The following is a 14,887-nucleotide window of genomic DNA, read 5'->3' as shown; positions in this document are numbered from 1 at the left end:
GTGGAAACAGTGGTTGACTTTATTTTTCTGGGCTCCAAAATCACTGCAGATGGTGATTGCAGCCATGAAATTAAAAGACACTTACTCCTTGGGAGGAAAGTTATGACCAACCTAGACAGCATATTGAAAAGCAGAGACACTACTTTGTCAACAAAGGTCCGTCTAGTCAAGGCTATGGTTTTTCCAGTGGTCATGTATGGATATGAGAGTTGGACTATAAAGAAAGCTGAGCACCGAAGAATTAGTGCTTTTGAACTGTGGTGTTGGAGAAGACTCTTGAGAGTCCCTTGGACTGCAGGGAGATCCACCCAGTACATACTAAAGGAGATCAGTTCTGGGTGTTTACTGGAAGGACTGATGATGAAGCTGAAACTCCGATACTTTGGCCACCTGATGCGAAGAGCTGACTCTTGAAAAGACCCTGGTGCTGGGAGAAGTTGGGGGCAAGAGGAGAAGGGGACGACAAAGGATGAGATGGTTGGATGGCATCACCGACTCAATGGACATGACTTTGGGTGAACTCCAGGAGTTGGCATTGGACAGGGAGGCCTGCCATGCTGCAGTTCATGGGGTCGCAAAGAGTCGGACACGACTGAGTAACTGAACTGAACTGATACAGATATTTGTGTAATAGATTTCTTACTTGTCTAGATACTTTGCTAATGAAAAATACTAATGAAGTTCTGTTAATGCAGATAGAGGGGCCTGAGTAGAGAGTTAGACTGGGAATTGGAGAAAAGCAGAGAATTGTTGCTTTCTTTGCCATCAACTGTGTGTGACCTTGGACAAGTCAGACTGCTCTGGGCCCAGATTCTCTTGAGTGTTTAGTGAATAAATTTTCCTAGGTAATCCATACATTCTTTTCACCTCAAAGTGTGTGATTCCATACTTTTTAGATTGAGAATGGACAGGTCTGTGGAAGATTGTATAGAATTTATCTTGATACCACTGATTTCTTATTTTCATTTCTGCTGAGAGCTAATAGAAAGCATTCTACCATACTAGAAAAAATTGAAAAGGCCTAACTATGATCTGTTACATAGAATCATTCCATTCACTACAGTTTATGGACTTACTGCTTGCTTCTCATTTCTAACTTACATAGCTTCTTGTCTCTCACTTTTCTCATTCTTTTTTAAAATTTTCATTGTATTTCTTCTAGATTCATGGTTTTTCCAAAGTATTATGATGACTATGTCTATATGTTGAAATGGGCAGTTTACTAGGTTACCACATCATATAAAAATACTTTCCATTCAAGTACTTGGCATCTGGAGTTACTACATAATTCCACTTCCTTAAATATTCCCAACCTTATGAACACACACGCACAGTCTGAATGCTTTATTAGAGATAGTCATTCAAATTAAAAGTAGTCATTCAACCACCCATTGCTCTAAGCTGGTGTATTTTCCCTTATTTGGGCCAGAGCTGTCTAATCTAAAAACTTTTTGCTTTTTTGTTTAATTAGTTCCCTTTATCTGTTTTCATGTTAAGTAGTGAGTTGGTGGCCCTAGTAACTTCCAGAGTAGCAGTGATTTTTTTTTTATTGATGAATTGATGGGTTTATAGAGTTTTGTGTTTAAAGCTCTTTTGAAGGAAGCTTAAATTTGCATTCAATTAGGGATTAAGAAAGCAAATGTGAAAAAGTATTAAAAACTGATTTTGACTATCATGTTTATTATACCTGAAATCTTTTATAATAAGTTATACAAAAATTAACCACTTGAGTTAGTTATAGTAGCCAGTAATGTGGCCGTGGGTTTTGTGTTTACAATCAGTAAATTTGTTTTGTTTGGATTAAGAGCATAATGGAACTCTGTCTTAAGGGAATCTTGCCAGACAGGGTGTGGTCCCAACCTTGAAGCAACTGGATTTATCAAATAGGTGCCAGATTTTTTAGACACTGGAATAGAAGTATACTTTTGTTGATATGGCACTACAGTATTGTTTTGCAGTCTCGCAAATAAGTGTGTTAATGGAGACACCCAGGGGGTGTGGATATGAGACTTAAGCACCTGTTACATTATCTCTTGCACCATATTTAGATTATAATGAAGCTAATCTTTATTGAGTAAAATTTATATGCCAGGCATTTCTGCACATACATTTATGTCTCATCTTCATAGAAAATCTAGATTTTGCTGCTGTTATGATCATTTTACAGAACGAGGAAACTGTGGCTATATAGCTGTTTTGCAGGAAGAAGGGACTGACACTAAGTAGCTTGTCCATAGTCACAGTGCAGGATTTTCAAACCCAAATGGTCTGGTGCCAGAGCCTGTGTTCTTCTGTTCCGCTTGAGCTACTGCTTCACCTTAAATATGAAGCTTAGTTTGACGATAAGAGCTGAGGAACCTCACTGATGAGGTATTTCTCTGGCGTGACTCCTTGAAGAGTAGGAATATGGTCCTTCCCAACTTGAAAGAGATGAGAGCCAGCTTGGGGAATTTTCATTATTTGGTGGATTCCTAACTAGATGACCTCTCAAAACTGTGCAGATAAGTTAACTCTTTTATGTCTTTGTGTTGAATGAATTGTTTTCACTTTTTACTTATTATTTTATAAAGACTAACTGATGCTTTGAAAGTTACGGAATATGCTTGGTAACTATTAATACTGCAGAGTGTCCCTGAATGTAATACATATAACTAATGGTTAGTAAATTCAACCATGTTTAAAATTTACTGAAGACCTTATGATTTTGTTGAAGTAGATAGAAGGCCCCTACTTTATCCTAAGAACCCATGTTTTTTCCATACTAGAGCAAATTTGAGGAATAAAAATGATAAGCTTAGTTTTGAATGTTTTAGACACTTTGACTCTGACATGGACTTATTATTTAGTAGATAATCTACTGAGTAGATTTAGACCTCAAGAGTTAAACAAGAGATGGAGATCTGTTTTTTCTAATTTGATGCATGTGTTTACTTAGAAACCTGTGTCCTAGGGAATTCCCTGGTGGTTCAGTGGTTAGGACTGAGAGTTTCCACTGCATAGGACGTGGGTTCCATCCCTGATCGGGAAGCTAAGATCCCACAAGCTGCACAGCACAGCCTCAATAAATGACTAAGAAGAAAAAAGCATTAAAAAAGAAAGAAACTGTGTTCTAAGCTATTACAGCGTGAAGGATTTGATTAGATTTAGACACTGTGCACTTTAGTCATGGGCAGAGTCCTGATTTAGGAGATGAAGGTTCTAGCTGTAATTCTGTTATGCTTTCAGATTGTGACACCTTGGGCACAGAGACTCAGTTCACTCGTGAAAAATTGAATCATCGATATAGGTGTCTCATCTCATCTCTTCCTGAAAAAATGTTAACTCACTGAGGCTGTTGTTTAAGTACGTCTAATATGGGTGGGTAGACTTAAAAGGTGGCGCTAGCAGTAAAGAATCTGCCTGCCAGTGCAGAAGACACAAGAGGTGTGGATTCAATCCCTGGGTTGGGAAGATCCCCTGTAGTAGGAAATGGCACCCCACTCCAGGGTACTTGCCTGAAGAATCCCAAGGACAGAGGAGCCTGGTGGTCCACACTCCGTAGGGTTGCAGAGAGTTGGACATGACTGAGCACAGCACAGCAGTATGTATGGGTGGTGCCTCTGGATCAGGAATTACAGAAACTCTTCCCAAGAACAGCCTTGGTGCCATCGGCTGTAAGCATACTCAGAGAAAAGAAAGAGCAGCGGGATAGGGTGAAAGAGGACGGAGGGTCAGAGGCCTAATAAAGCCAATAAAAAAATGCAGGAGCTTTCCTTTACTTACGCATTCTCAGGATGTGAACGAAAGTGAGAAATGAACAAAAGCTACTCACCAGAATAATGGTGTCTCTTTCTACCCTAACAAAGTCAGTGATCATGGGCGATCATTTCAGTTTTGGTTGATTACTGTTGGTTGCTAGTATGTACTATAATCTGTAAATATGTTGATTGCTTGTCCCTATTTTTGAAATTAAAAAAAAAATTTTAAAGAATAATAGCACTGTGGAAGTGCTGGTAAGAAAGAGCTTGTGACTGCAGTGGAAAAGAAAGTGAAACTTAATAGATATGGTCACGTTGGTCATTGAAACAGTGTTACTTTTGTATTTAAGAAAAAATGGATTTTGGACTAGTCTTTTGGAATCCAACCTTTTACAGAAAAAAAACAACTTTTTTTAAAATCAGGAAACATCCCTTGATTCTGGTTATCTGGTTATTCTTACTGTGGTTCATCAAATTTAGAATATTGGTTTCCTCATTATCAAAAGTAGTATAGTCATTGTTTATAAAGAATATACATAGAGTTTAAACATCTATGATAGATTGTAAAAATATGATAGATTGATGACAGAAAACAATTATCTGTCATCAATGTCTGTCTTTTATTATGGGCACATAGATTTGGTAATTACAGAAGAAATGTTAAAGACAGTGGTTACTTACCCAGGCAAGTTTTGCGCTAATTATTATGGTGCCTGGCAATTGCTTTGCAAGTAATAGACACTGAAACATGTATTCAGTTGAATTAGGGGGACATAATTTTCAAGTGTGAAACAGTATACAGTTAGTGCTAATTTTGTGGTAGGGGCAATAAATGTTGTATTTTTGAAGGCCCGTGTGGGTCAAGTCACAGAGGTTGGGAGGTTGTGAAAGAAATGGGCCTTGAGTTGAGCATTTTGAAGGATGGAGAACATAGAAATGGCTGCTGAGACGTGGGAGAGGAATTCCAGGTGTAGAGGATACTATAAGTTGAGAAGGGAGGCAAGAATGAATGTGGTTTGTGTGAACAGCCTGGGAAGACAAGCCTAGTACAGAAGAACTAGATGAGACCTTAAAGGAAAATATTGTATGTATGTTCTGTATATCTGTCTGTCAAAGTACTTTTCCCACCTCTAGACTTGGTGCATTGGTCAAAAACTACCTGACTCAAGGAGGGGGGCGGGTACATGTGTACACAGGTCTGATTCATGTTTACACAGCATTGTAAAGCGATTATCCTCCAGTTAAAAATTCAAACTGCCTGAATAGTAGTGCTAAAACTACTTTCCCAGTGTTAGAGTTGAACTCATTATTAAAAGAAGTGTACCAGATGAGTATGGGAAACTGCTGGGTAAGAAGTTAATGAGTAGAAATATCACCTGAATTGAATTGAGTTCTTAACAGTTAAATGTTGTTTTTTTTTTTTTAATTTTTAATTTCCTGTTAGGGAAATCATAGTCATCCATGATAACCCCTAGAATCTGGAATATATAGCAAACTGACTACTGAAATTAGGAAAATGAGTGTGTGATTTAGCTAGTACACACTGGCTGGATTTACCTTTTCAGGAAAGTGATTCATGAGATCAGCTTCATTCCTGAACTTGTCTCTTTAAAATTAAAATTGTAGATGCTGTGTCAAAGAACTAGATGTTATCTAATGTGATTATTTGTATTTCTTTGTCTCTTTATGTCATATATGTGGCTAAAACCATATGATGCAGTGCGTAACAAAATTGTGATCAACATTTAAATTAAAATTTCCTTTGACTTTAGTTAGTAGTAGTAACTTATAAAAAAAAAAGAGTTAAATAGACAGAAGTCTTTGCAGGCACTTTGTAAAGCTTTTCTCCCTCCACTGTGAAATTGTTTTCACTCTTAAGTTGCGCTTCTGTTTTTCTATTGTAAAGTGCAGTTCTTTGCATGTTCTAATTTGCCATGACGTGGTCAAGTGCTGTTTCCTTCCTGTTGCTTGCAAGCCTGTGCTAGAGATAAGGGTACGTTTCAGTGCATTAAAAAAGAAGCCACTGAAGACAGACTCCAGCATGGTAAAGCATTCTACTCACCATAAAACTTTCTAAAGAATAGAAAGAGTGGGCTTTAATTTCTGCTTATTTTTAAAAGCTCTTAAAACAGTACTTGTTAAACTTTAAATGTATTAGATCGAATTTAAAGCCTAACAAGGATGTTTTCTGAATGTTTATATCAGACCAAACGAGGATGTTGTCTGAATGTTTCTATTTAGGCAAAAAATATATATTATGAAATTCCTCATGGAGTACCAATTCCTATGTGTGTGGTTTGCTAAGTTAGCAGAAAGAAGCTGTTTATATGTCCTTTATTGCAATTACAAGAACCTAGTTATGGCTGGGTGGAATTTTTTTTTTTTTAATTAATGGTACTTTGTAGTTTGATAGGGAGTTGGAGGAAGGATGGCTTCATTTTCAGTAATGAGAGGTGACGTTTTATTAGCAGGAATGACATCTTAAAGGAAAATACATATCTAGTTTAAAAAAAAATTCACCAGTCATGTTACTTTTGTTTAAAAACATTAAAAAATACTTTGGAGACATTGCCATCTATGTTGACTGTTACATTCTAAATAATAGGATTGCTTTCTCAAAACTAACTTAAGCTTTATGTTTTTCAGGTCAAGAAGTTCCAGAGAAGAAAAATTTCAGAAAAATTGCCTCAGTTTAAGTAAAATCTCAGTGAAGCAAGAAAATTTGAAGTACCTTCCTTAAAGAAAACCTGGGTATACAGTAACTTCACAGGTCTAGCTTGGCTTATTTACGCAAATTGTTCACTGGTCTCTGCTGCCTGGTACTTGGACCTGTTTGGAATTTTTCTCATGTGGATCTAAGGGGAATGCTTTATTATGGCTGCTGTTGTCCAACAGAACGACCTAGTATTTGAATTTGCTAGTAACGTCATGGAGGATGAACAACAGGTATGAATGATACTTAAGAGAAAATTGGATTTTAATGAAAGTATTATTATGTCTTCTATTTGTCTCAAAATTACTTCCTTTAAAAGATAGCAGGAGAAACTATTAATAGAAACACTCAGATATCTAAAATGTGAAGGTAATGTGATTTTATGTGTTAAGTCCTAGTTAATTCACTAAGAAAGAATTTTATCCTTAGCTTTGATGTGGTAACAAGGATATAGTACTTTGGGGATTAGCTCATTTTTTTGTAAAATGAGAACTTAACAGTAAATATCTTAAGTAATTATTTCAAAATATTTTGAAAAGGTATAGATGACATACTGACAAGACATGTATGTTTTTCTTAGGACTGGTGATTGTAATACTTGCTTGCGATTAAATAGTTTTAATGTATGTGGTTAGTTACGATTTCTAATACTGTTCCTTAGATGGAAAGATGTTAGCAGTCTCACCCTCAGACATCATTTCAGTCCAAAGCATGTGACTCTGAGGAAGTTACTTAACTTCTCTAGATCCTGATTTCATCACCAGCTGAATGAGGGCATTGAAGGGGAGAATTTCTTAATTGACTTTCTTTTGTTGAATTTATACAAGGTGTGTGAGTTAATATTTCTAGAATGAAAAAGATTCAAGAGATAATGAGAAAAGGACTGAGTTAATTCTGCTCCTTCCCCTCCCAGGGGTTCTTGGGACTTTATAATCTACTTCATTTTGAACAGGTTATTTGGAAATGTAAGATGTGATGTGAGAGAAATCGTGTGTAAGAGAGATTCAGTATACTGGGAGAAATATTTTGAGAGCTGGTAGGTTTAAAATATGTCTATAAAGTTGATATAAATACTGAAATAAGCCTAATTCTAAATGCCTGACTTTAATAGGCTAATAGTAACATACCATGCTTTTATTCTAGGTGATTCTGACTTTTGGCAGGGCATTGTAATTTCTCAGTGCTTGCTATTGTACTGTCGAATGCAGAGACAGAAGAAAACTTTATAAGTAAACCTACAAAGGGTGAGAATTTGGATTAAGGTGCCTTAAAATCAAGATGAACTTTTGCTAAGGAAGGAAAGAGTGTGAGGGAAGGGATTGCATCCCAGTGAAAAACAGTTTAATCTAGGAACAATAGAAAAGACATGTTAGGAGGAGAAAATGTTTTGAATTTGTCTTAAAATAGAATGTTTCTGTTAAGGTTTGCAAACAGTGTGTTTACTGTGCAGGCCTGGAAGATGAAAGATCTGAGGCTTGATGTGGTGAGGTTTGCTCTTGGGGTGTGGCCACAGGACAGAGCTCTGAGCCGCTCGCTAGCACACTTCCACTGCACTGGCTTTGATGCTCTTTGACCATGAGAAGCACGTTTTATGTTACGGTGAGGTATTCACACATGTGTCTGTATAGCCTTAGGAAACGAGATAGTACCCACCCTTTACTGTATATGAGATGATGCACTTAGTTTAACTTGGAGAGGTTATTAATGTCTTTGGGTAGGGAGATGTACACATACCTTCAAACGTATATGATTTTTCTTAAGTTATTTATTTGTTTAAAAGTCATTGGAAAGACCCTGATGCTGGGAAAGATTGAAGGCAAAAGGAGAAGAGGGCAGCAGAGGATGAGATGGTTAGATGGCATCACCAACTCAATGGACATGAATTTGAGCAAACTCCAGGAGATAGTGAAGGGCAGGGAAGCCTGGCGTGCTGCAGTCCATGGGGTCGCCAAGAGTTGGACATGTCTTAGTGACTGAACGACAACATCATTTATTTTTCATCTAACAAAATGAATATTTATTAGTTTTTGCAGAGGATACTCTAAGGACTTTACAAATGTGAAACATGGGCAAACACTCATCCCTATTTTACAATGAGGAAATTGAGACAATAGGTTGACTTACTTGAAGTCATACAGTTAGTAAACAGTGGAGCTGCAGCTTGAATCCAACCAGTTTGACTTTCATTAATGATGCTGAATACTGTTACCATGATGAATGCTGATCATATGGTATTATAATGAACTGGCCAGGTTTAGGGTTTTTCCATCTGTGGCCAGGAGTATAGGAAACTTAACTCATGCAAATCAAGTGGTATCAGGCTTATCACTATCTTTTCTTAGCCATTAGGTAGATACTACTCTACTTCATTGCTTTTCATTTGCTTCAAGTTGTTTTTGGTTTAAAAGTAAGAACATGCCAACTATAAAATAAGTAGCCCAATACAAAGATACAAAGTAAATCATGAAAATCCCTTTACACTTACTCCCCCTAATCCTGTTCTCAGAAGATACCATTATTAACTATTTGATATGTAACTTTTTGAACAAAGGTCTAAAGGAAAGAACAATATATATATACATACCAACCTATATATAGAAGTTATTTTTAAGATACAAATGAAAGAATGCAAGAATGCAATATCTTTTTTGTGACTTATTTTCGCTTAATGTATTACAAATACTTGCCTGTACCTACCCCAGCACTGCATCATTTCTTTTTCCACATAGTGGATGGATCATAATTTATTTTATCAGTATTTGATCACAGACAATTGGCTAGTCCCAATATTTTGCTATTATATTATAAATGAATATCCTGGTTTGGGAAGCAGTAAACTTATAATGGTTAAGAGTTCAGATGCTGAAGTCAGAGCATCTGGATTTGAATTCTTGCTTCGCTGCTTATTACCTTTGTGACTTTGGGCAAGTTACTTAACTTCTCTGTGTCTTAGTTTCCTTATCTGCAAGAGGGAGATGATAATAACAGACTTGATTCTATAGGTAGACTTATTGTGAAAATTAAATGAGTCGATACACATAAAGTTCTTAGAACCATGCCTAGCATATAGTAATATTTACTGAGCCATATAATTTAATTATTACATACTTGTGTTCACATGTATGTATAGTATATCTTTGTACACTTGTATGACTATTTCTGTAGTTTTTATTTTTATTTTTTTTTCATTTATTTTTATTAGTTGAAGGCTAATTACTTTGCATCATTGCAGTGGTTTTTGTCATACATTGACATGAATTAGCCATGGATTTACATGTGTTCCCCATCCCGATCCCCCCTCCCACCTCCCTCTCCACCCGATCCGTTTGGCTCTTCCCAGTGCACCAGGCCTGAGCACTTGTCTCATGCACCCAACCTGGGCTGGTGATCTGTTTCACCCTAGATAATATACATGTTTTGATGCTGTTCTCTCAAAACATCCCACCCTCGCCTTCTCCCACAGAGTCCAAAAGTCTGTTCTGTACATCTGTGTCTCTTTTTCTGTTTTGCATATAGGGTTATCATTACCATCTTTCTAAATTCCATATATATGTGCTAGTATACTGTAATGGTCTTTATCTTTCTGGCTTACTTCACTCTGTATAATGGGCTCCAGTTTCATCCATCTCATTAGAACTGATTCAAATGAATTCTTTTTAATGGCTGAGTAATAGTCCATGGTGTATATGTACCACAGTTTCCTCATCCATTCATCTGCGGATGGGCATCTAGGTTGCTTCCATGTCCTGGCTATTATAAACAGTGCTGCAATGAATATTGGGGTGCACGTGTCTCTTTCAGATCTGGTTTCCTCGGTATGTATGCCCAGAAGTGGGATTGCTGGGTCATATTGTAGTTGATTTTAAAAAGTAGAATCACTGAGTTTACTAAAAGTATAAGCTAAACGTACTACCAAATCATTCTTGAGAAAGCTGTATCAGTTTCTGCTACCATAACAGTTCAGTTCAGTTGCTCAGTCGTGTCTGACTCTTTGCGACCCCATGGACTGCAGCACTCCAGGCCTCCCTGTCCATCACCAACTCCCGGAGCTTGCTCACACCCATGTCCATCAAGTCTGTGATGCCATCCAACCATCTCATCCTCTGTCGTCCCCTTCTCCTCCTGCCTTCAATCTTTCCCAGCATCAGGGTCTTTTCCAATGAGTCAGCTCTTTGCATCAGGTGGCCAAAGTATTGGAGTTTCAGCTTCAGCATCAGTCCTTCCAATGAACATTCAGGACTGATTTCCTTTAGGATGGACTGGCTTGATCTCCTTGCAGTCCAAGGGACTCTCAAGAGTCTTCTCCAACACAGCAGTTCAAAAGCATCAGTGCTTCAGCGCTCAGCTTTCTTTATGGTCCAACTCTCACTTCCATGCATGACTACTGGATAAACCATAGCTTTGAATAGACAGACCATTGTTGGCAAAGTAATGTCTCTGCTTTTTAATATGCTGTCTAGGTTGGTCATAACTTTCCTTCCAAGGAGCACGTGTCTTTTAATTTCATGGCTGTAGTCACAATCTGCAGTGATTTTGGAGCCCCCCAAAATAAAGTCTGTCACTGTTTCCCCATCTATTTGCCATGGAGTGATGGGACCAGATGCCATGAATGTTGAGCTTTAAGCCAGCTTTTTCACTTTCCTCTTTCACTTTAATCAAGAGGCTCTTTAGTTCTTTGCTTTCTGCCATAAGGGTGGCGTCATCTGCATGTCTGAGGTTATTGATATTTCTCCCGGCAATCTTGATTCCAGCTTGTGCTTCATCCAGCCCAGTGTTTCTCATGTTGTACTCTGCATAGAAGTTAAATAAGCAGGGTGACAATATACCACCTTGATGTACTCATGTCCAGTTCTAACTGTTGCTTCCTGACCTGCATACAGGTTTCTCAAGAGGCAGGTTAGGTGGTCTGTTATTCCCATCTCTCTAAGAATACCATAACAGTATATCACTAACAAATCCTTTCTTCTTTTTGGTCAGTCTTTTGGGTGAAAATTACATTTTTCCATTTAATTTGCATTGACTCCTAGTAGTGAGGTTATGGGATGTTCCATTAACTTTACTGATTATTCATGTGAATTTTCTTTGAATTACTAATTCCTTTTGCCTGGTTGGAGTTCTTTATGTGTTCTGAATTTGCATCCATGTCGTTGTCTTCCAGTTCATTGCACAGCTAATGGCTAGCTGTCTTTTTGTGACATACACTGTGCGTGTGTCATCCCAATCTGGTGCTGTCTTTTAGCAGCATGCTGTCTTGCGCCCTGTGGAAATTTAAAATATTTGCATCATGTGTTAGTTGCTCAGTCATGTCAGAGTTTTTGCAGTCCCAGGGACTGTATGTAGCCCACCACGCTCCTCTGTCTGTGGAATTCTCCAGGCAAGAATACTGGAGTGGCTAGCCATTTCCTTCTCCAGGGGATCTTCCCAACCCAGGGATCGAACCTAGGTCTCCCACGCTGCAGGCAGATTCTTTACAGTTTGAGCCACCAAAGATGCCTATTTATATCATAAAATTTACCAATTTGGGGGGTGATTTTTCTTTAGGAAAGCTTTTCTTACCCCTAACACTACTAACTATTCTTTTTATATTTTATAGGTTTAATGCCTTAGTCCATATGAAAACTGCTTTTATAGGATGTAAGATATAGGAATGGGACAGCTCTCCATGCCTATAAATGGGGATGTTGACTCTTCACCATTTATTGAGTTTTATGATTTCTACACTAAGACTGCTACTCTTGTTATATACTAAATTACCATATGTATAGACTAGTTTTGAACTTGTCTAGTGTATTTTATTACATTCACCTGTTTTGTATTGTGCCAATGTCACATTGCTTTTTATTAGTATCACTTCATAGGTTTGATATCTTTTCAGATATTCTTCCTCCCCTTCCAAAAATTGGGGTAGAGTTTTGAATGAGTTTTAGGACTGACCTGTTAAGTTATATAACTCTATTGGGATTTTGACTTTTCAAAGTTAAAAAATATTTGTGTCTTTAAAATAATTTGCTCTGGTTTTTGATCCTATATTGGCTTAATTGGTTGGTCTTTATAAAATCACTGTTTTGAAGGCACCAGATTAGAATGTATTTCCTGCTTTTAGTTATGGTTTGTGGTTATTAGTGTATTTGTCTAAAGAAACTGACACCATTAACGTGTGGTTGCCACCACCTTGATCATTTCCCCTTATGTTAATTCCTACTCTTTTCAGAATTGCATGGAAGAATTCCTTTGGGAAGGGATGAAGAAGGGGGTATTGGAAAGGAAATATCAATATTGTTGATGCTGACAAGCCATATATTTATTTTTTAATTAATTTACTTAATTGGAGAATAATCACAATATTGTGATGGTTTTTTTTTCCATGTGTGCATCAGCATGAGTCAGCCACAGGTATACATGTGGTTCCCCCCCCCCCCCCCCCGCCCTTCTTGAGCCCCCCTCCCCTCCCTTCCCCACCCTCTTCCTCTTGAGCCCCCCTCCCCTCCCTTCCCCACCCTCTTCCCCTGGGGTGTCCTGGAGCGCTGCTTTGGGTGCACTGCGTCACGCACTGAGCTTGGCAGCAGCCGTCTGTTTTACTAGGGTAACACACGTGTGTCAGTGCTATCCTCTCAAATCATCCCACCCTCGCCTTCTCCCACTGAGTCCAAAAGTCTGTTCTTTATGTCTGTGTCTCCTTTGCTACCCTGCATGTAGGATCGTTGTTACTGTATTTCTAAATTCCATACATGTGCATTAATATACAGTATTTCTGACAAGCCATTTAGAAGTGTATTCTTGATGTCTGTTCCAAGCTTTGTCTGTTAGGTGAGATAAGATACTTCTGTGGGAGAGCCACACCATCAGTACTGAATTACAGTATACTTTTATTTGAAGGTGCCTTGTTTGACCTTATTGAACAGGTATGTTTGCTTGGTGAGTGTATAAGAATAAAAAGAAAGCTGAAGGTTGTGGACATAAGTTTCTAAAGAGAAGGAAAATTGACTATATGCTCAAATATTCTAGAAGTTAATTGTGTGAAAAACAGTTGGTAGTTTAATGCTTTTTCTAATTTTGATCCGTTAATTATACTTCTGTTTTTTAGTTGTTGGTTCTAAAAGTAGAATTTAGCATATCATAGTTATTTGTGCTTCATAGACTTAGCTCCACCAGGGAGAAGGTTGATGACATTATAGGGAAAGTGAAACAAATATTTTTGTAAAATCCCATCTGTGTAAGAACATGGCCTTATGGCTTTTGTTCTTAGGATATAAACTAGTGTGGTCTGAGTGCTGATTCCCAGAGGCTAAAGGATAAACACTGCTTGCCGTCTTTTCACCAAGCTGCCCATTAATTCTCGTGCAGTGTTTTGGAATCCCCATTCAGTGTAACTTCCCTGGTGGCTCAGATGGTAAAGAATCTGCCTGCAATGCAGGAGACGTAAGAGACATGTGTTCGATCCCTGGGTCAGGAAGATCCCCTGGAAGAGGAAATGCAACCCACTCCGGTCAGTTCTTGCCTGGAAAATTCCACAGACAGAGGACCCTGGTGGGCTGCAGTCCATGGGGTCGCGCAGAGTTGGACACGACAGAGTGACTAACGCTTTCATACACAGTATAGCAGAGGTTAGCCCAAAGTGCTGTGGATACAGAGAAGGGAGCCTTGGACTGCACTGCAACTTTGGGAAAGCTTCCCTGTGGAAATTACATTTGGAGAGCTGGATCTTGAAGGAAGATCTCATTTATTTGACAGATGAGGAAGAGGAAATGTTTGAAAAGAGTAGAATGTACCAGAACTTTTGATCGATTTCTCTTGACCATATAATCGATCTAAACACCGTAACTTTCAGCTAGAAGCCGTTCACAGTGTGGCTGTTTCAGGCTCTTTGCTTCCTAGTACTGTGTTAGTTTTGCCAGCCTGCTGTATCATTTTCCCAGATGCTTTCCTGCTTCCCCACTGTTTGACCTTCCACATCCATACCTGTTACTTCTTCTAAGTTCTAACCATCTTTCAGAATCTTGGGACAAAACCTACTAATTCTGGGAGCTTAATCTAAAATCATCTCTTAAGTAATTAACAACTTTATTCTGTTATTCCTACATGACTTATTGTCATCATCATACATTTGCCATGTTAAATTTTTTATATATACATTAACTTCCCAGATAAGTGCTACTTGAAGAAAGGGTTGCCTTCCCCTCTTAGTAGTCTCCATGCCTTTAAAATAATTTATATGAAGCACAAGCTGAAATCAAGGTTGCCCGGAGAATTATCAATAACCTCAGATACTCAGATGACATCACCCTTATGGCACAAAGTGAAGAGGAATTAAGGAGCCTCTTGATGAAAGTGAAAGAGGAGAGTGAAAAAGCTGCCTTAAAACTCAGCATTCAAAAAACTAAGGTCATGGCATCCAGTCCCATCACGCCATGGCAAACAGATGGGGAAACAATGGAAA

At 38.2% G+C, this 14,887-nt stretch overlaps 1 protein-coding gene across 1 annotated transcript in view; it reads left to right on the top strand.

Annotated features, from left to right (window-relative positions):
• The window catches only part of ELF1 (E74 like ETS transcription factor 1), a 116,386-nt gene that overhangs the window by 53,232 nt on the left and 48,267 nt on the right, over positions 1-14,887 (top strand). The window contains 1 exon segment of the mRNA XM_070471167.1: positions 6,384-6,683. Within this exon segment, the coding sequence (XP_070327268.1) occupies positions 6,612-6,683 (72 nt within the window). The 5' untranslated portion in view covers positions 6,384-6,611.

The sequence above is a fragment of the Odocoileus virginianus genome, chromosome 8 (genome assembly GCF_023699985.2).
Source record: "Odocoileus virginianus isolate 20LAN1187 ecotype Illinois chromosome 8, Ovbor_1.2, whole genome shotgun sequence".
Classification (NCBI taxonomy): domain Eukaryota; kingdom Metazoa; phylum Chordata; class Mammalia; order Artiodactyla; family Cervidae; genus Odocoileus; species Odocoileus virginianus.
Note: the sequence above shows the minus strand (reverse complement) of the source record. Positions and strands in the feature narration are given on the sequence as shown.